Below are 22,709 nucleotides of genomic sequence, written 5' to 3' on the forward strand. Positions count from 1 at the left end.
CCGGCCCTTTGAGGGCGACCATGACGCTGATGTGGCCCAGAGTGAAGATGAGTTTGAGACCCCTGGTGTAGACCTATGTGTTAAACCCTGGACAGCCCCGGCCCAACCTAAACCCTGAGCAGTAGGAACGCTTTTCATTAATCTGGTATTATCACATCAAAGATGAAGAAAGAAAGCATTAAACATGAGTTTTACAGGTAAGAGAAAGAAGGAAGCACAGGCACATGACAAATAAAGTAAATAGAAGTTGTGCCTAACAAACCTCAGCAGATCATACCTTTATATCACCATCATCATTATATCAGGCACTGTCTAAAAGGCCAGATTAGAAAACAATAATAATGTGCGGTCAGAGAGAGAGAGAGAGATTTTTATTTCCTGTTTTCAACCGTTTCTTTCAATAGAACACTCGTAACCATGACGACGAAGGTTTGTTATTTGCAACAATGTTAGAGGTGCAAGATCATAAGATGTGGATGTGGTTCACTTTGAAGGGCAATGTGAGACGACATATTTTGTCATTGAGTTTGCAGGACTTCTTGCGTTAGGGGGACACATGGCAGCGATTCTGAAGCCTGCTGTTGCAGAGCTGCATTCACTTTCTATAACATTCTCTTTCTTGCACTGATGCTGTCTGATTGCATGTCTGGAGACAACTAGTTGAAGTAGATGGCAGTGAAAGGTCACACAGGTTCCATTCCTCCGGTCTGTGCACTTTGAATGTCTGGAGGAGGACAGGCAACGCAGGTGAAGCAACGCCTGTCTGTGACTTTTAATTTGAATTAGATAAGTTTCTATTAGAATCAGTGCTTCCAAAGATGCCACTTGCTTCAGACCTACTGGGACAGCAATGCATCAGCTAAGGTCAGGATTCAAAGCGGTGCTTTTGTGTGATTCTTTATGAAGAGACTCAGTTTTACCATACAGTACAATTCCAAATACTGCAGTCCCTCCTCCTAATATTGGCACTGTACTAGTGGCTCCAGGGGCCCGTGGACAGGTTTTTGTGGTGGCAACAGGCCCCAGCCCTCACTAGCACTCACCCACACCAGTTATCAAACCATGTGCCTTTAATGTACGGCGACTCAGTGCTCATCACTGATCCCCTCTAACTGAATTGAGTTGACCTAAATGGTTCAAACTGAAAACAAACAGGCATGTGGGAATGAATCAATAAGAGTGCTCAATGTGTTGTACATGCACATGAGGACCAGCTCTAATGTGAGGGCAACACGGGGTCACAAGAAGAAGAAAAGCCCTTCAGCCATCAGGGAGGTGAGGACAGGCCGAGGACAGTGGCCCATGTGGGACATTAGTGAGACAGGTCTTACCCTCCAACACAGTGAGCTTGGCGCTGGTGTTGATCTCTCCCACGCCGTTGCTGGCTGTGCATTCGTAGATGGCTTCGTCGCGGTGGGTCCTCAAAGGCTGGATACGCAGCACCGAGCCCGAGCCGTCATCGAACTCAATCACCTGGCCGGACGACAGCAGAGGAGGATTACAGTAATCACCTGTGACATTTCTATTCAAACTCATGCCTGCTGAGCTGTTCTCTGTGGCACACCCACAGAACACCCTGGTGTTCCACGCACGAGGAAGCTTTCCCATTTGCTCAAAGAACAGAGGAGTTCCAAGGAAGTTATTCAGATAGATATTTAAAAAGTCTATAATTCAGAGTAAGTCAATTGTTTCCTGATTCAACACTTTAACAGCCTACGAGTGCCATCCGCCAAAATGAAATCAGACGGGACTACTTTTGATTGTTAGACCTTTGTTATGAATTTCTAGCTAAAGATTTTTAATGATTCATTGCATTATTATGTTGCCATACTGCTGTAAAGGTAAGTAGGCAAAAGTGTTTTAAAGGAACAGTTCAACATAAATACTGTTGAGAGTGAGATTGGAAGATGAATATCAATCTCACATCTGTGTTTTAAACGTCACCAGCTCATCAGAATGACTCAAGGACTCAAGAATTTCAAGGTTTTACTTCGGACCATACTCAAGAAACATGTTCAGTGAAACGGCGCGTGCCATACTCATTAGTCCGTGAAGGGTTCTACATAGTGCCATCCATGAAGAGCTTTTGTGCAATAATGCTGCCATATCATTCAATAATTGTAAAACCAATGCATTGATCTCATCGATCACCGTGTACACATACAGTAGAGTAATTGATTTGGACTGCCAGTTTCTTCCGATGTTCTTTCTAGCGATGTTAGTGCATTATCAGATTTCAGCTATCTTAATGAGTACAATGTAGAGGAATGATGAACCAAACCAAGAAAATGACCCAAGTTGTAATGAACCCAAATTAGCATAACCTCAGGACCTGGGAGCCACCGAAGGAGGATGTAAACAGTGATGAGCTTGAGTGGACAACAGGTATGTGAGGGGGCTTTAGGAATGTTGGGGGGGGTAAAGACTCAGAGGTCAAGGCACTGGGCCTTACACTTCCGCCCCACTGCGGTGTGTGTGACCCAACAAGCCAACTGGCAAGAATCACATTTTTGCTCTAATGAAGGAGTTGAAGAGCTGCACTCTCTTCCTGCCTTGGTAGGGGGTCAACCGGCCCCACACACAGGCACGCCATCAGTTTGAGGAACACTTCCATAGGTGTTGCTGGGAGAACAACGTTCTACTTGTATCCAGGTTGGCACTAGTCACCTTGGGGGTTCTGGGAGGAATGACCCCCAGAACTTTTCTTTTAAATGGTGCGATTTGGCCATTATTCTTATCCCTAGCAAGGCCATCGATTTATGCATGACAACTATAAAATAAGAAAGTATGCTATTTCTTTACTTGTGTAACGTGAAAGTGTATATTAGAATACAAATAACACAAATATCTGTACTTATTATTTTTAAAAGGCAACCAGAATCTACATCTACATACATATATATACATATACACATATACACACATATATACATAGAGAGAGAGAGAGCAGTCAAATAGGCTCTTTAGAGCCAACCGTTCAATAGTCGACTATTTAGGCTCACCTTTACTTCAGTGTTTTTCAAACACGTCTCTCTCTTGCTCTCTGAGTTTGAGAGCAAACTGACAAAAGAACTTGGATGTGAACCAAATGTGGCAATTTCTAAATTCAGGCTAAAAACATTTCTCTCTTCATGTGCCTATGATTGAGCTTCTATGTTTTTACAATGTCTTTATTCTAGTTTATGCAGGTTGTATTTTCCTTTATTAGGCTGACCTTTTAAAAATATTACTATCGGTTTAGTTACTATTTTATGTACTGTGTGCTATCCTTTAATCATTTTCTATATATGGATCTTATTTTTGTTTTCATTTATGGAAAGCACACTGAATTGCCTGAAAATGCCAATTACTTCTGTGATTGGTTCATCCATTTGTGCTTCTGTGTCTAACGGCTGCTTGAAAGTTAGAACCTCTATTTCTGCTTAGTACGTGTTGTGGAAGTCACAGATATCCCGGGAAACTAAACGCGTCATGTCTGGTTCAGAGGAGCTCCGTGGATTTTATCGAGCTGTGTTCACTGTGTCTAGCGAGCCACAGGTCGCTGTTTACTACAGCTGTATGAACACTAAATAAACTGATCTGGCTGTGATTTAACAGCAATAAACCGACAAAAACGGACTCCGAAATAACTACGTAATGATGCCGATTTGTAAAAGGTCTGAATTCATGTTTTGTTAGTTCTCTCTGCAAGACGACAAACAAATCACTTTTAAAATTCTTGTTTTCTCAATGGAGCGGACTGATCGGTGCTATGCTAAGCTAACATTGTAGCAGCTCCACCAACACTCCATAACGTCATGTAGACGTAAATACGGCAGCGTCTATTCATTGTTTGTACCATATGGTTTACACTCACATGTATACACTTAGTTTGGTCCGGTCTCTATTGATATGAGGTATCGTAGAGCTCTGGGTGAACACAGACGGCTACAGGATTTATTTCCTGATTCAACAACGGCAGGAAGTCAGTGATGACAGGGGGAGCAACTCAACGCTGATAGGCCATCACGCCGCAATGTCACCTGTCTTATTCGCCGGAAATTAAAAATGTATTTATTTATTTTTACTTTATTTTTTTAACTTTTCGCCATGCGCTAACTGCGTTTCCTGGTGAAATTCACTGGTGAACTTTAATTAGTGTTAAACATAAATGGGCTATGATGGAACAAATAATTCACATTTGATGGAAATCCGTTTGTAGACCGAGCTCGGCCACCCATGCACTCAACCTAAAGGAGAAACAGGACACGAGCCATCGTAAAGGAGCTCCGACATGGAAAATAGCCTTTTCATACCAGCAAGGTTTAAACTTCTGCATACCGGAAGTAAGACGCTTTGCATAACAGGACTGTGGTGACACTCGGGGTGGGAGGTACTGGAGGTTGATGGGTCAAACCAACACATGACTTTCAACCAGGAGACCGGTGTTTGTGTCCCAAAGTGTTGAGTTCATTTGAAGTGACATGTTTTCCGTACCTCTGTTACGTTTACGTTTTACTTAGCTTACCTACTTATTTTAAGACCACCCATGATGTTTTTCCTAAACCGAAGTGGTTTATTTTTGTCTGTACCTCAGCAAGTGTGTTTGTTTGAATTCATAAGCATTCTTAACCATTTCTTTACTACAAAGGGAGTGTCATAGTTTGACGCGCTGGACAAAAAGGGACACTGCTTCCCTGGACTTGGGAAGCAGCATTTTAGTCCAACAGCTCAACCTTATGTTCATATGGGGATCTAAACACAGAACTGAGAAAAAGAGAATGCTTATTAATATCAGGTAACGACCCATGATCAGATGTCCTTATCCAGATAACTGGTATAATAGATATCCAATCAACTGGCCGCACATCTAATTCCTAAAATTATGATTGATCAACAGTCATTCAACTTTATCAGGAAAACATATGTTCATTCATATGTAAAAATTCTTCAACCGTGAATGAGACTAAGTTATGCATAGGCATATGAGGAACTTTGTCCTGCTGCAACACAATACATGGTTTCTTTAGTCAAAGGCAAATCAATTGAAGTTGGACGCAATTAAGAAATGTCTAGCAAGACCAAGATCAGTAAATGTGTCCTTCTGGGAACATCAAGGTTGTTTCCTGAGTTCTAAAAGCATTATAGCTTGTTGTTTTTGGATGGACATAGATAGTTTAAAGGGTTTGCTTTAAGTCATATTTGTCTTTGACCACTGATTGGCCTTGATTTAAGATACTTTTTCGATTTGATCAATCAAAGAAAGCTTGATTTTACTGAATCTCATTGAATAATGGGTGGAGAGCTGGACTGTCTCCATGCACACACATACAAGGTAGCCGTCAGTTTGAGTAATGCTGAGCAGACAGGTGGAAGATAATTCCTATTACTCATGACATGAACCAAGTGTCTCCGTCTACGCAGGACTCATGTCGAGTCTCTTCACTTGAAGTCATTTGGGTTGGCTGGCAGCTAATGAGCCTTCCTGCTGCTCCGGAGACCTGCAGGAAGGCGCACACAGTCCTGTTAAACAACAGTTACTGTGTGCGGCTGCGTGCGGGAAATGTCTAGATTCTGGTAAGCTTCTGCATATTCTAATGTGCACGAGCTTTTGGAAAGAGACTGAGAAGGTCTGGACCAATACATATGTATTATATAGAAATGACAATTCATCACATTTTTTTGTCAAACCACATCAGGCAGCTGATTACAGAAAAATACCATTCTAGTCTGCTGTTGAAATATTGTGAAACAGTAAATAACTACGTTCACACTGTGCTTAAAGGTTGATCTTTCCAGGACCAGACTCTCTATGGTCAGAGAATGGACAGTGGCTTTTAAATTGGATATCCATTTTGACATGTGTTATTGTCAGGACCCTTGGCAACAGTTTCTCACACACTGGATAGCCCAGCGGGTCAAACTATGACGCTCCACTGCGGTCCCAGTAAACACGTGGTTAACGATGTGAATTCAAACAAAAATGTTTAGGCCACAAAACAATCAGTAAGGTTGAGGAAAAACATCATGGTTGGGCTTAAAATAAGTAGAAGAAGTACCTGTAGAATAAGTGCTAAAAGCTATCAACTGGCTAGCCTAGCCACCGGGCTAAAAACAATAGTAACTCAGGCTAGCAGCAGTCAGGACAGTCCACGTCAAGCTAACAGACATCTGATAACTAAAATTGTTTAGCTTGTTAAAGACTATAAGTAAAACAATCAGGATCGCAACGTGTAGCGTAGAATTGTGGATTAAAAACTGCGTTAAAAACTTAAAAATGTAAATTAATGACAAAGCTTTTGGTGGAGAAATACAATGCCGACGCATGTGTGTTGGTACCTGCAGACTCCGTCGTCCCTATTCTGAAAAGTAAAACTTGCTTAACCCTCTGAACACCAAATCCCGCCGGCGTGATGGAAAAGCCAAAACGACACTGTTTATCACAGCCAGAAGCTGTAAAAACTGTCATTATCGTCACCGTTTCATCTTTCCGACGGTCCTTGAACACATCATGTGTGACGGAAAGCAACCCAAACTATGCTTAAAATTGTGATATTTCACCAATAACATTTTATTCTATGTGTCTCATTTAAAATCTTTTTAAAAAAACGTTTGCTTTAACCAGATTCTGTAAAAAACATTAAATTCTGAGCTCCTCAACGCAACTATGAAGCCATGATTGACTCATCTGAGACAGAAAATCGGTGACACTTTGACTGTACTCCAGGCTGCTACGATGCATTGAGGAGAGGACAAGAGGCTGTAAACATGTATATAGTTCAAAGAATATAACACGTGGAGTCTCCATATTGGGAACACTTGTGGCAACTTGAAAACATGTTGGATTCCAGCATTTATGATTTATGGAATAGTAACTTTGTTATTCTGCACAACAGACATTTCTGAGTTCTCTCTACTTTTATATTGCAAAAACTGCTTTTAGCTTCAATTAGCCGCTCTGTGGCTAGTTTAGCAAATTTGTAATTTAATAATTTACAGATCTAACAAAATCTATGATTACCGTTGGAACTTTGGTCTGAGGTAAGAGGTGTCATGGTCCTCCTTAAATAAACTTGCTATCACACACACACACTGAATAGACTTGACAGCCTATCAGCTGCTGGCTTCTACAGTGGCTGATTACACTTCTGCCCTCCAACCTGTCAGTGCCACTGTTTAACCTGCAGACACTGAACTATCATGCTCACTGTGATGCTGAGCCTCAGGTATTCTAATTTGAATGTTGTGACTAGACTTGATTTGCATTCAGTGGTCTTCAAACAGGCACTAAATAGCTTTCAGTGCATGGTGGCAACTAGTAAATACAGCCCCGGCCTACAGCTCATCCTCACTGCTGCTACACACACATCCACCTGAGTAGATATGTTGACATACTGAGTAGAAAATGAGAGCACACAACCTATTCTACTCTGTCTGTCTTTGTCTTAGACGCACATACAGCAGAGAGCTAATGAGCCGCAATGTTGTGAGACAGGGTGGTTCTGCACACATCCGAGAGGGAGCTTTGAAGGCCTGCTCCCGAGGTCGTACCTCGAAGCGCTGAGAGCTGACTTTCTTCCCCTTCTTCATCCAGGTGATGCGAGGTTTGGGCTCACCCACCGCCTGGCACACGAACGATGCCACTCCTCCCGAAATCCCCGTCTGATCATCGGGGGACTTGATGAAGCCGGGCATGCCTGAGGGAGAGAGACAGCGAGAGGAAGAAAGAGAGGAAGAGATCTGGTCAGATGGAGAGGCCTGACAGAGAAGCAGCTCCAGGCAAGTTACAGGTTGTTTTTTTACATCTGCTGTGGGTCTGGCAATAACAATATGCTCTTTCAAAAGATGCCTCACGTCTGTGAAAAAAAGAACATACACTTCAACATACACTGACTGAAGGTGTCAACTGAAACTATACTGTACATCACCAAGATTAAAGTGGGACATAAAGTGTTGTGCGTGGACAACACTTTATATAAGAAGTGGACATAGTCATCGTGACGTCACCAATTGGTTTGTGGACTGTTGTTTTGAAACTTCGAGTTCGACATTTTGCCCGTCGCCATCTTGGATTTTGGCCGGAGCAATCTTGGCGTTTTGGAGCCAGTGAACGGAAGGGACCATATTTGTACTGCAGAGGAATGACCTAGAGACACAGTGTACAGCTCTGGTAGCAGTAGCCACGTGTCAATCACTGTGTAGCCCCGCCCTAAAGCATCCCCTGCTTTATGGTCTGTTTGACTCTAAATGGACCATAATGTACTAAATGAACATCATGCTGTATTGAAGAAGACTTGAAACTAGAGACTGAGACCATAAACTCATGTTTACAATGTTTACTGAGGTAATAAATCAAGAGAGAAGTCATTTTCTCAGACTTGGACTTTCTCATCGACCTTCCCCTGCTGGCCTTTGGAGAGGGTGCAGGTTTAAGGCACTTCAACATGTTAATCATATATGGGCTTCATGTCGTGGTCTTGCATACAGTATATTAAATGTTACTATCATTTCGATAATCAGGTCACCATTTGATGCAATGCACATTCCTGCCGACTGCAGAAGATGGTGATGCAAAAGTGTAGAGCCTGGAAGCGTCACTGACTGACTCTATGGGGGACAACAGAATACAAAAACGTGTAGTAAATGAAAAGACAGGTTTTTTTCAATGGGGGAGGGGGGGGGGATTAATACATATAGCTAAAAGCTACAGGTTCTAAGCTTTAACTAATAACAGGCAACTTCGATTAGAAGAAATATCTATTTCCATTGCAATTTTTGTGTTTTCCCGAGATTCTGATTCTGGAACATCCCAAACAACAACTATGTGTTTTATGTAAAAATATGATACTTCATCTTCAGTATAGGCCTACCTTAAAGGATCATTGCTGTTCAATCACCAATTGGTTCTTGTTTCAAAAGTTCTGGTCATCATTTCTATTAGGTTTAAGAACTTTGTACTCACTAAGTTAATGGCAGAGATCTGGGAGCACAAAACTAATCCCTCAGCACCCAACTAGTACAAGTACAGTAGGTCAAATTGACATCAGTCTGTACACACAACAGATACCTCGTGTTATGATTTATCTATCTACTTAGTTTTCTCTTCCAAATAATAGGGTTTGTGCTCTTATCAATGTTGCCAAGTCTCCAGATGTGCATCGTACAACAATACGACACAATTCGCAAACCTTGAACAAACATCCCCTATTTGTACACAATTAACAAATATGAAAAACGTAACTCCTCTTTGACTTTGAGTAAATACATCCTATTAGGTCAGATTGCTTGACATTGATTTGTGGAAATGTTGATAACACCAATGAAAGATCCTCAAAACCATCGAGTCAAATTCATTCCTGACACCTATTACTGCTCTAAAGATCATTGTTCTGATGGAACAAGCCAGTCATTTGTGGTGTTATTTATACTGCTGGTGTCTCATTGTTGAAGTCTGGGAGGGACATCCGGTCCTGTAACACTCACAAATCCCAGACAGCATTAAACGTGGGCTGGTTAATGAAACACTGTGTCCAGAGAAGGAGTCAGAATGCCTGAGACTGGTGGAGGATACTTGAAGTGTGGTGGTCAAAGGCATCAAGTATTGTCATCCAGCTGTTCCCCCCTGCCTCGATGCTGTCCTATGTTTGTCCTCTGTCTGTCTTCTGTCAGCACTTCTTCTCCAATAAGAGTTGTTTCTCTGCTGGGATGTTGAAAAGCATGTCTTCTACTCATGTGGTTTGTGGTGCATGGCTCCTTCCCACTCAGAGGCTTCTGGCTGAAAGGTAGCCTCCAAAAATGTGCCCCTCCTTCTTGAACGCTGCTTAGGTGGCCTTCAGCCAGGCAACAGATTAAGTTTTCATCAACACAAAGAGGAGGTATTCCTATTTAATGCAACTGCAAACTGTTCACAACCAGCACAAAATGGATCTGCAGAACGTTCACAGTCAACGGACTCCAAAACATTATCGAAAATGGTTCCTGCAAACTTTGGTTTAGTTTATTTGAGAAGGCACGGTGCATTGAATTAACACACATGGTAGGAAAATGACAGAATTAGCCAAAAGGCTATCTTTCATCTGTAGTTCCTGGTGAGGGTGTTAGAAAAGGCTTCCTTCTAGTGGTGTAACGGACCACTGTCGCTCCATGATCCGTACGGACCCCCCCTCACGGTTCGGCACGCATTCGGACGTTAACCATCACAGTGTGAAATAAAGTTTTACTGGTGATCGCTATCCGCCATATTCAGTAAAATATGCAATCAGGATATCATTCATGCTTTTCTATTCGGCGATCTGATACTGTTACATTGTAAACAACCACTCTGTGTTTAAACTAACAGCAGAAGAGCTAGTAACGCTCTCTTATATACAGTCTATGTAACGGCACCGCTAACGGCCAATGAACGAAGGCTCCGTTCTGTTACATTATGATGCATTCAGGCTCAGGGATCTCTAAAAGTTACTCTGTATTTGCTCCCTTTTTTCTTTGTGCTGATCCGAGCTGTGAATCCGATCCGTAGCCTCGATCTGTGATACGATCCAAACCATGAGTTTTATGAACTGTTGTGCTGCTACTTCTTAGTATACATGAAAAACTGAAACTAACATGCAGTTGTTAAAAGCAGTAGTGACAAAGCGTCAATCATGATCTTATGGATGTTTTTATGCCACTTAAAGCTCTAGGTTATGGTTTAGTTTGTATTAGAAATCCAGACTACCGGGCAAAGAAAAAAATATTTGATCTGGAAGGACAGAACAGATTGTTCCTAAATGCACTGCCAACAGCTTGAATCATATATATTCTAGTACGTATTTCAGGACAGTCCTCTCAAATCGACATACTGACTTGAAGAGCCATTCACGTGTACAACACACTTATAACAATAAGGTGATGTGTGCACTGTGCTGCTCTTCTTGTATGAGTCAGAGCTGTGTGTTTGTCGACTAGTGAAACAGCAGCAGCTGAGAAGTCCGTACCATCGATCAGTAATCCACATCCACAGCATTGTGGCGCCCAACATTTTACAAAATGACGGACTGCAAAGGACAACATGAATGTTCCAGGCGAGGGTTTGGTTCCATTGTCCCTCAGCAGGGAGTCATGATGAAGAGCATTCTGCAAGGCACGGCCAGACGTTTTCACAGCAAACTTTTGGCAACTGATAAGTGTGCTCTTCAAAGTTCAATGCGATTTAAAACCCATTTGTTCAGTTAGAGCCAAGAACTGCTCCCCAGGCACATTTCCATGGAAATCCAAACCTGCAAGTTGCACAACAGGTTACCGCCGGGGTCCACGGTCAACGTACGGCAGGGAAATACCGCCCTTTACAGCGCTGTGCTCGTCAGAGTCGGGCCGGCGCCGAGGATTTCATCAGAGGTTTCAAGAAGGCAGAGGATGTGGGCGGAGGAGAGGCGAGTGGATCGTACCATTATTAAGCTATTTATTTCCCATGGAGGCTGTTGGCTGACCCTGAGGCCTGACACTCTAAATGTAGAACACGCTGGGTCCCTCGCCTCACTTCACCGGCAGCTGTGAGTTGTCTCTCACTGGCATCCTCCTCTGACCCTGTGATGCTTGTTTCCTTAGAAATGAGTCTGTTAGACCTCTCAAATATAATCCAAGGATGGGTGTTTATGAGGAGAAAAAATGAGGAAAAAAGTAGAACTTAAAGAATCTTTCAAACAAGTGTAGAGACACACTATTATGGAGACACTATTATCCATATCCACACTACATCCCGGCCTGTGTGGGTTTTTTCAGTCTTTATATTACATCATCACACTCCTGAAGCATCTTCTCTGGGCGTCTAATAGTAACGCAGATGGGTTTACATTAAGTTACTTGACAGCTCGTGTCATACAAACACTAAAGGGTGTTACGCCGGTATCAGACAGCGAGGGGCGTGGCAAAGCATCAGTATTTGACGTCCTGGGAATGAGAACAGGCTGGACAGTCCCTCACATTTATCACGACCTCACAATGGCTTCTTCAGACATTTCAACATTCATCCTACTAACAACAAACCTTATGAGGCCTGTGTTTGGCACGTTTTTGATCAGGTGACTTGGCTTTGGGAGCTTCTGGAGTTACCTTGGGAGTAAAGCAGTTTATACTCCGGACATCCGATATTTCTCAGGTTAACAGAGATATCAGCCGTAATCCTCAAAGATAATTCTGACATAGAGTGGACCTAATGGGACTTATTTATGTCATGAAATAAAAGACTGTTAACGCCCTCTAATCAGACCAAACTATCTACCTTTTTACATAGTTCACCATAGTGTAGCCTACACTTAGGTGTTAGCATCGGCTTGTGGAGCCAATGATCTACTAGGATACATTTGGTACTTTATGTAGTGGACAAGTAAAAGTCTACCAAAGGGTTGAAATGTTCCTTTTGACTGGAGATCTAATTGGTCAGAAGCAAAGGTAAGAGCTGCTGAAAATCTCATCCACCATGTAACTCTTAATGCTTGGACAGCCAGTATGTCACATCCTCTGGAGGAGATTAGAGTGACACACAACCAAGATGATCCAGTACCCCTGCAGGTGGCAGAGAGTCCTAGCACAGCCATAGATACAGTATGACTATAATAGGCTTAGTTTGTGTGCTAAATGCCAACCACTCCCTGCTCGTTTAGGGACTGATCTTTGCATTAAGACATTCTCACAGAGGACATGCATGGCTGGTTGTTTTGTCAGGAGGGAGGCAGAGAGAAGAAGCAGCCCACAGGAGACAGTCTGGCTCTTATGGGAATTATGATGTGTCTAAATGTTCCAGGTGGAAGGGTTTCTTTTCATAGAAAAAAGGGAAATGCCTTTTTTGTGAATGATTGGATTCATTAAGGACAAATATTAGATTAATATAATACATATGAATTGGAAATATGGTTATATGACTATTTATAAGGGCATTACACTGCCAAGTGAGGTTTTTTGCATGATAGTCTGGGCAATCATATATTAGCAATGAACTATTATCAATATAAAGATATAGTAGAGTAGTGTCTACCTGAGCAGAGAATGAAGTCACTCTCCCTCTGTGTGTGTTGTAATCTGAGCTTCTCTGTGCTTTGTTGACGTAGCCGGGCTGGCCGTGCATGCATGTTGGTGCATGTAACAAGCTCCACTGGCTAGCTAACGGCCAGCGTTCTGCACTGCTCTCATACGGCGGTTACAGCTGATAAGCGTAGCGCCCACCCTCCAGTTCCCCCTCAGGTAAACACTGTTAGCTCTGTCAGCGCTGTTAGCACTGTTAGCTCTGTCAGCACTGTTGGCGCTGTTAGCATTGTTAACGCTGTTAGCACTGTTAGATGGGAGCTGCAGGCAGTTCACACTTCCCAAGAGTTAGCTCAAAGTTCCGTTCACACAGATTCAAATGAAACAGTTCAAATTTAAAGTTAAAAATGTTAAACTAAATTCACTCAGTCCTGAAAAATGTCGTAGTTGACGTTCATTTCTTTCGTTTGTTTTCATTTTAAACTGGTCGGATGCTATGACGTTTAAGTAGTCTTATTTTCAGCATTCGCTCCAGGACCACCAGGCTCAAAGACGGCTTCAAACCGCAAGTTCTAAGAGCTCCTGACCTCATCACTATGACACTTTATCTCTATATACTTCACTTACTGTTTTACAAACTGTTTATACCTCTGTGTATATTACTACATTCCTGTCAACATGCAGTTTATCCATTTGAAACACAAATTAACATTACTTCATTTTATATGTCACTTATGTTTGTATTTCATCCCTATATTTTAACTTGCACTACTTTATGTCTCATATTCTCATTTAGCTTTTACTTTGTTGTAATTGTTGTGACTATGAATATGGAAACTAGTGTCAAAACTTGCGCACATAAAAACCAAGCATGTGCACGTGATACAAGTGTAGAAAACACTATCTGTGGGATGTACTAGACGGTGGCTGATGTCTCCAATCCTTTGCAATGCTGCCCACACAGTGCATGTTCACGATCATTAGTTGCAAATGGGTATATTCAACTCACCGTTCACCAGAAACATGAGCACGTTCAACGCTCTTTGAGTTCAGTCATGCAAAAAACTTGCTGCCGTCAGCTCATGTTGAGAGAAGCGTGGAGGCAATAGATGTGAATTTGGTATTGAGCACCTTTAAACTTAATGTGGCTTTACTCACAGAAACCATGCACACCCTCTATCCAAGGTCTAATTGTCTTGTTCCAGGGCTGCTATCGTTGGAGTTTGATTTGTTACAGTAAGTCATCACTATCAAATATATTCAATGTTTTAAAAGCACACATCTATGAAATCAGCACTGTTGTTAATATAGAATGATTTAAGTGATTTAACATATAACCTGTTTGACTCAATGTATAACTTGGAATTAATTCAAGTTTTTTTTAAATACACTTTGGAAACTGTTGAAGACAAACAACATAACCATGCTGAAAACAACGCAGTTGGTTTTATAACAGATAGTTCCTTGAAATAAGAACATCAGTAGCTCCCAGAACAACAGCGTCAGAAAACCTGGGCGTCTACGATAAACACTTCCCGTACGCGCACCAAATGTTCTGTCAAATTGGTCTGATATCTGATTCAGACGTGGACAAAAAGAACATGCCTTATTTGGAGAGCAAGATGTGCTTTGGTTGTGGTTCAACCGACTGGTTTGATTGGTGGAAGGTGACATAAGAGAGCTGAAGTTAGACTATAAGTGTAAGAACGCAATAACTAATACTTTGGATTTTGTTGAATGTTGCCGTGTGCTCATTGAAACACTTCCCGCTGGGTTGCAACTCCAATTCAACGTCTGTTCTCATCATTTTGCCACAACAAAACCCCTGAAGATACTGGTGTCAGGAAAACTTCCCCGGACATGCCTGAACATGCCTGAGCAGGAAGGTTTGGGACTTCCCCAGACACCATTAGAAAAGTAAAACTTGGGTGGACCATACAAATATTACACCTTTATTTCCAGGGCAACAAAGGAGGAGTTTAAAATAAGGGCGGAGCATTGGCCTAAGTTGAAAGAACTATATAAAGCTGTGTTCAGAGCAGGGTAGTAAGTTGGACTCCGAGGTCTGCTCGGGATTACCTCTAATCAAAGAAAACACTCTATTGCATCGAACGTCCAGTGATTTCTTCAAACATTTATTGGGACTCCAACAGAAGCAAAATAACAGAATAGACTATGTGTTGGATCAGTAGTTAGACTTCATTGACTGGCCCAGCCTGAGCTCCTGTTTTCCAATACTATCTTCGTGTTTTTGGTCGATACCAAGTCAGTTGAGATAAGCCCAAGTCATGTGTCAAGACAATTAAAAAAACATGTCTGAATCATGTTTCATCTCAATGGAGACATGTTCATATCAAGTCTCAAGTCTTGTCCAAAGTCCTAACTTAAGCCTGGCGGTTGTGAGGGTGAACTCAGACCATTTAAACAATGAGGCACTTACACATCTTCTCTTCAAAGCACATTAGGGAGGATAGTTGGAGGCAGTGATAGTTATTTGAAGCTGACTGATAATTGTTTGTTAAGTTGATAAGACAGAGTGGAAATTATATTATTCTGTCATTTTGCATGCTACTGACAGAATGTCTCTGATGTCAGCAGCAGAACGGTACCAACGTAAAGGTATTGGTATTACTAAAGTCACCTTCTCTTCTGAGTCAGGCGATAATGACCCTGGTTCATTTTGCCTGCAGGGAAACTTGTCACATGTTCTACCTTTTTTTTTTCCTTTTCAGAAGGCCTATCTTCCTTGGCTGTCTTAGACATTTCCCCCTGCCATGCCTCCGCTAACTCTAACAGCACCATCTCCAAGACATTACTCTCTGCCCATTACAGAGCAAAAGTCCCATAAAAGGACTTCAGTCATATGCTGAAGGCCAGCAGCAGCGAAGCTTCAGATGAAAACTGGACTAGAACTTATATTCCGCATTCAGAAACACAATTAAAAGGCAATTTGAAGCAGGAAATCATTACATGGAGTGGTCTGGCATTTCCATTATTAATGAGGACAAACTGGGCTCTTACATTCCTTTAAACTCATTCTAGATCATGTATTTATAGCGCTATTACAGCAAATACAACCAAATACATTCACACAGAACACAGTGAAAATTAGGTCCAACAACCACTTTATGAAAATAATCTAACAATGTAGTTTGTTTTATTTATTGAAATATTTTGGTTGCATGCTTCAGATATTATGCATTATTACTTGAATTGGTAAACTATAATCAACAAACAGCCTAATGCTGGTTTATCAGCAAATATCTGCAATAAGAACCGAATCAGGCAATCAGAATGTTATAATAAAAGAATAAAAACATCTTCCAACTTCAGTAACTTCAGGAGTCACCATGGTAACAAAGAGTGTGTCCCGGGGCCGAGCTGTGTGAGTCCATCGCTCCTTTGGAAAGCTTGCAGCATTTCTGTATTTGATTGTAGTTTCTTACTTTGCAGCATGTTTTCTACTATATGCCCATGCACAGTCAAATTGATGCAGTTGTTTTCATCATTGCCTCGTCAGTTACACTTGCATTGAGCTTCCAGGGCCACCATAGTCTAGGGTTACAAGATTGAGCGGTCATAGTGGAGCCTGCCAGCTCTTAATATACACAATAGTCTAAAATTACATGTTGCACCAATATGTCAACAATGACGCCACAAGGCGTCGTGTCTACCAGTTTGTTTTCCAGTTCTGGCCATAATTGATGCACCCAAATAATGTCTTTGATAATTAGAAGGACGTCAAGATGAAATGCTCTGGGAGTGTGATTACATGGTACAAAGACAGAAGAGACCCACACAGGGCAGGTGGGTCAAACAAACACAGGACTTTCAGCCAGGAGACTGATGTTCGTGTGGTAGTTATTTTGACGTTAACCATGATGTTTTTCCTAAACCAAACTCAGTGATTTTGTTGTCTAAACTGTCATTTCTTTTTCTTGACACACCTGGCTATCCAGTGTGTTAGAAAGTGACGCCAAGGGTCCTGATCGAGTGTCAGTATGCCGGCTGGTCTCATCCAGCATTCGCAGGAGGTGGATTGTTCCAACAACGTTCATCTTCCAGCCAGGAGACCGCTGTTCGTTCCCCATGTGAAGTGAGAAGTCAACACCGATGTTTTTGTCACGTAACCTGCGTACTTAACGGCACAGTAATAGCAGATCCACAGTTATTTTAACCCAAACAAAGATCTTTTCCAAAACCTAACTAAGTATTTCACGATCTATTCCTAAACCTAACAGATTCATTTTGTTGCCTAAAGTAGTTCCCTGTGACGATAGCAGTTTATTATGAAAAGACCGTATGCACGCAAAGAGCGGATTTTGACACGTTGCTGGCTTGTGTAGAAAAACGCACAAAAAATGAAGAGCGACTTTTGGTAAGATATCATACAGACAGTTGCATGAGGATGGGATGAGAAGGTGTGGGAGAGCCAGCTGAGAGCAGTGTTTGTTTCCTGTGTGATTAAACATTCCCATTGGTTTTAAAACCAAGTGACAGTAATAAAACATCATTAGAGGATTTAACTGCAGGAGCTAAAAAGTATGACATCCCATAATTGAGACCTATTCAGTTACAATTTCACAATTTTGACTTTCCTCTACTTTTCTTCAAAAAAATCCAACTCATGAATCTCATCTACTGTATGTGTGGAACAAGCAGACTGTGCTTCCCTAAGCCTGGTAGCCAGGTTACATGTATGTGCACCATGGAATCCCACCAGCTTACAATGCGTCTCTCAGACCAGCCTTGAATATCCAACATCCTCCGGGCTACTGAATAATTGGTGGAATAAAGAATAGTGTATTGGTTATGAGCTCATCCATTCACGGGTGGTTTAGCTCAGAGTGTATTTTCCATTCAATTACTCCAGTAAAATGATGCCACAGTAAACAGGAGATGCTGCTTTTCAACACATGCTGCAGAGGCCCGTGGCAGCACAGCCCCCTCCACTCTGACACCGAGCCAGGGAATCCAGCACTTTATGCTGCTTACACGCTACACTAACTGCCTCGTCCTGCTGCTTGTCACTCTGCGTGCCAGTCGCAGAGAAACCTTGTCACTTCATGGTGGCTTTCTCACTTCCCATGAATATGAAGTTTGGCGTTGTGATTTTTGGACTGAAGCTGCTAAAAAGACAAAATCTGGTTTTCATTCATATCTAAATTTTGCCATTCACCAGCTTGTTGATAAAAGTATCTCGTGTTTTTCCCCAGAACTGAATAGCTGCCGGGTTTAAAAAGCAGCATTTAAGGCATTTACAAACCAGGCCTGGGACAAATTAACAAAACCAAAATATTCGCAAATATCTGCATAAAACCTATTCATACTGGCATCGATGTGAATTTGCAACAGTTAAAAGACTTTTTCAATAAAAGGTTTGAATATATTTGTGCAGGCAGAGAACCAGCTACGTGATTTGAGTGATTTGCCTCTGGTAAATAGTTACACAGTGTAAATGTTTAGGGCTTTTATTGTGAAAGGTAAGAAGAGAATGAGTTGATCTCGTCTGCGTTGCCTTTGTCAAGGTTTGAAAATGTTGGATCCAAAAATCGTGATTGGTTGATGCCTTCTATTTGCTTATATTTATTCTGTGCAAAGATTGAAAGGGATCTCACTCATTGCACATTTTGATTTCTGAACTTGTACTCATGGCACAAACTAGTGTTTTAGTCTTGCCACAATAAAGTTGAACGTGACAGGTCAGTGGTCATAGTCTACCTAAGATGAAGGGTTAGCAGATGAAAAATGACCGAGGGAAAGGACGTCCCAAAAATGTCCGGGCCTTAATGCTATTCCAAAGTCACAACTTTTCTTCAACAAAACTATTCCTCAACTCATGAATTTACAGCCTATTGTTTCACGTCTCATTGTCACCCACGGCAGCATACTTGTCTTGCGGGCCTGTTTCTCATTTGGGCTCAATAATTTAATGGTGTCTAGGCATGCGGCCAGGCAGTCAAATGTTGTGTGAGGCGGAATAAAGCTGTGTTTCGGAGGCAATTTACAATGACAAGTGACAACAGTTTCACACAAAGTGTCTTCTCCGCACAGAGACTCATTAGGCTGTGGAGTTGAGAGGGAGCAGCCATGCAAATCAACCTCGTATCAGTCAAAGTGACACGCAAACAATCTGGCTCCGTACTTCTGGACACACAAGGTAGAAACACTGCAATGCCTTTCACAGTTCTCTTACGAGCCTTCCCCTGAGGAGTGGGCCGCTCCTCATGCAAAGTTCTTCAATAACAAGACAGGCATACATGGGGAAAGGGAATCTATTTAGCTGTACAGAGCAACATGAAGTTTGCCTCCAGCAGAAATAAAACAGTCGTCATTATTGCTAATACAGGCAGAATAGAAAGCGCCCATACACTTCATTCAGAAAGTAGCATTGCCTCTTTGTTACCAGCTTCAATGGAAGTAGAGAAAAGAAAGACTGATTTAATTCGATAGGAAGTGATTGATACAAACAGTGGTGAACACGGAGCTATCTCAAAATCCAAAATGCTTACAGCAGCATTTTGGGTAACAAAATAATATTCTCCGGAAGAAAAATGTTGTGTTTATCTTATCAGTTATGATAACTTAACTGGTGTCCTCAGTAAACAAGTGAGATCTGGGTTCATGCTGACATCTGAAAGGGAAAGAAACCAAAGTCAGATAATAAGACAAGTTGTAAACAGGCCTACAGTTTATCCAGATTACCTAAACCATTTATTGGCAGGTAAAAACTGAAAGTGAGGACATAACAAAAAATCTGTGAAAGTCACTACGCAGGGGAAATTGTGTACGTACACAACAACAGTACAGTAGGTCAAGGTCGAAGCAGGAAGTGGGTCTGTAAACTATGATGCTGTTTACGACAGAAAGTTTGGATTTTAAATTGTAATACATATCTTTGTTTTTGTTTCAAATAAATTTGACTTTGCATTCCCACACGGAACTGAAAAAGATGTTTGCTTTTCTTTGCTTTCCCTAAATACCATGCCTTTGGGACAACGGAACATTTGGAATACCCTCCCAATCATGGGTTTGGGAAAATGCCTTTCCCTACTGGGCCCAAAGAAGGGGACAGAAAATCGGGAACCCGAACGGGATCGATGAAATTTTCCCCGGGACCCACCGTGTTCCCAATTGGCAACATTTACCACCTTGTCCATCAGGGGGCTGGACGCACTGTAAACTTTGTGCCATTTGTGGCATCCCTGTGAGCATGTAACCAGGTGGGGATGGAGGGACAGATTTATTTTTCTAGATCCATCTCAGCCCTGATTTCAGGGTTTTGTTGCCATGCCTTCGTTCGCACCCTCTAGCTTGCCTTTTTGGAAGCCATTTGGTTATTTCAAATGTTAAAATATACTGAAATTAAAAAAATAAAATATAAAAATTGGAATCAGTACATATGGGGTTGTCAGGGTTCCCAATTGACCTGCCAGCCGTGACAGAGAGTTCCCCATTAGTCGCACTACCAAATAGGACACTTTCTGCCATTTGGGTTTGAGACTTACATTTTGGTTAAAATCTTCTTCAAGATCCAGTCTAGAACTGAAATGGGTTGTTGGGTAAGAATTGTAAATGACCAAATATTAATGAAATTGAAATACGGTCCATAATAGAGGCTACGCTTTAATTCCACCAAGTACCACCAAGACCCCCATTGGATCAGCAAACTCTCCGTGGCTGCCGTTACACAGGTTGTACCCAGTGGCTTGCCATCAGCTCGCTGGGATGAGTGACGTACTGACAAGTGCACTGAGGTCGCTCTTCTTTCCATTTTATGGCAGGTGGCCACCAGCGTTTAGGTGTATCATTGACCAGACTGAGGTTGTTGATCTGCAAAGTGGCTTTTAAGGGAAGCCATTGACAGAAATAAGAAAACCCTGTGAAAAGATAGAAGAGCATAGACCTATGTGCCAGGTTCCCTGATTATCATTAAATAAAAAAGGGTCTTCTTAAAGCGATATCACATAAGCTACTAAAACTCTCCTATGTAAACAGATAGCATATTTACATGGCCTATCGAGTTAACACACTGTACAGAGGATGCAGGGAAGAGGAAATGTTTGCTCATTGAGCAGCTCTCCTGCCCTATCATACAGAAAACACTGCCAGTTCCCCAGTGCTGCTCTCTGACGGAGCCTGTCAGCAGAACCTGTCAGCCGTGTACCGCCGGTAAATTCCTGCTTCCCGTGGTGTAACAGAGAGAGCCGGCAGAAGTCTGATACATGGCTGCACGGAGGCAGAAAGCGTCTCTGAAGAGCCAGCTCGCTGCTTTCACAGGTCAGACATCCAGCGGGACAACTAGAAGATGTGCCAAGCAGCTTACATTTCAGACTTTTAGTTCTTGTCACCTGGCAATGTATTTGTGGGAATACTTTTTGAAAAGTGTAGTCTGTAAACTCAAAAGTTGGTTGTTGCCCTACAGTCATTGGTTCTTCATTTAAACCAACAGCCATTCAGTTAGGCCAGGCATCCACTAGTCAACAGGATAAATGGTTTGTCCATTGAAAGGGCCATTATGGAGCCTGCTGTGAGTGAGTTGATGCAACCCTGTTTTAATTCCAGCCCGAGGTCCTATTTTTATCCTTCAATCAATAACAACAGATGGACCGTCTTGTTAACTGTGTCTAGACCCAAGTGACGGGATCCCAGAAAAATTGCTTGTTTTTCTGGTTGGCTTATTTTCCTTGGTAGGTGTGTAGCACTTAGTTTGATACAGTTAAAAAAAACAAATGCATAAGGATATGTTTTTTTTTAACAGACAGTAGTGCAAGTGTCAAGGACAAAAACTTTACTATTTAAAACACTTCCGAATAAACTGGCTCATGCTTGCTACATGTCCGTGCAAGTCCGAAGTGTTTGAAGAAGTAGGATTTTAGCGAAGATGAGTGTGTTTGCAAAGTAGTGAGCATACGACTGGAGAAATGACACTTGGATTATACTGCGCGAGTTGTGGAAGACATTATAAATGGATGAATGATCATTTTGTGAGTGAAGTATTCCTTTACCCCAGCTAAAAAATCCCACTAGCCAAATAGGTGCAGTGGCTACGCTAGCATTCCTCCTAAGAGGCCCAGTAGCTGTATGAGCTGGTTCCCGGGTTCAAACGCATATTTCTTCACTTTCTTTTTTGCGGTGTCTGTGTGCAGAGCCATGCTAACACACTCCGCACACAGCTTCAACTCAATGTTGCTGTTGTCGCTGAAAAGGAATCTGCAAGCAGGTCTACCATCGCCGGCGTTTCATTTGTGCTCGCTATAGTGTTACTGACTCACACTTCAATCAGCTTGTTGTGCTAAACCTCAACCCCAAAAAATAAGTTCAAGCATTTGTTGAGACACAAAACCATAAAAACCATAAAAAATGATAATAGCAGTAGTTCATCAAACAGCTGAAGAGCTTGCTTGACTGTTATGCTGCGTTCACACCAAACGCGTCGCGAGTAGATTACATACAAAGTCTATGCACAGACGCGATGAGACTGTCGCGGCGCGAATCTACGATGGCGCGTCGCGATGGACGTGAATTTGCGGCGCGATGGATGCAATTCCGCGTCAAACGCCAAATCGCCCCGACGCGCGAGTTGACATTTTTCAACTTCTGCGAAATATTCGCGTTACGCCCCGGCGTGATAGCCTATCAGCGTTGAGTTGCTCCCCCTGTCATCAGCGACGTCCTGCCGTTGCTGAATCAGAAACAATGAAGGAGAAATTAATAGTGGCGCGTCCAGC

The 22,709-nt window shown here is 42.1% G+C and overlaps 1 protein-coding gene across 14 annotated transcripts in view; it reads right to left on the reverse strand.

Annotated features, from left to right (window-relative positions):
• Positions 1–22,709, reverse strand: part of ptprfa (protein tyrosine phosphatase receptor type Fa) — a 319,373-nt gene that overhangs the window by 213,886 nt on the left and 82,778 nt on the right. For all 14 annotated transcript variants that reach the window (XM_031877821.1, XM_031877819.1, XM_031877818.1 and 11 more), the window contains exons 3-4: positions 7,531–7,676; positions 1,332–1,473 (exon numbers count right to left, since the gene is read on the reverse strand). In XM_031877821.1, the coding sequence (XP_031733681.1) occupies positions 1,332–1,473; positions 7,531–7,676 (288 nt within the window). The remainder of the gene's footprint in view (positions 1–1,331; positions 1,474–7,530; positions 7,677–22,709) is intronic.

This window comes from Anarrhichthys ocellatus, unplaced genomic scaffold, assembly GCF_004355925.1.
Source record: "Anarrhichthys ocellatus isolate YVR2014 unplaced genomic scaffold, GSC_Weel_1.0 scaffold150, whole genome shotgun sequence".
Classification (NCBI taxonomy): Eukaryota; Metazoa; Chordata; class Actinopteri; order Perciformes; family Anarhichadidae; genus Anarrhichthys; species Anarrhichthys ocellatus.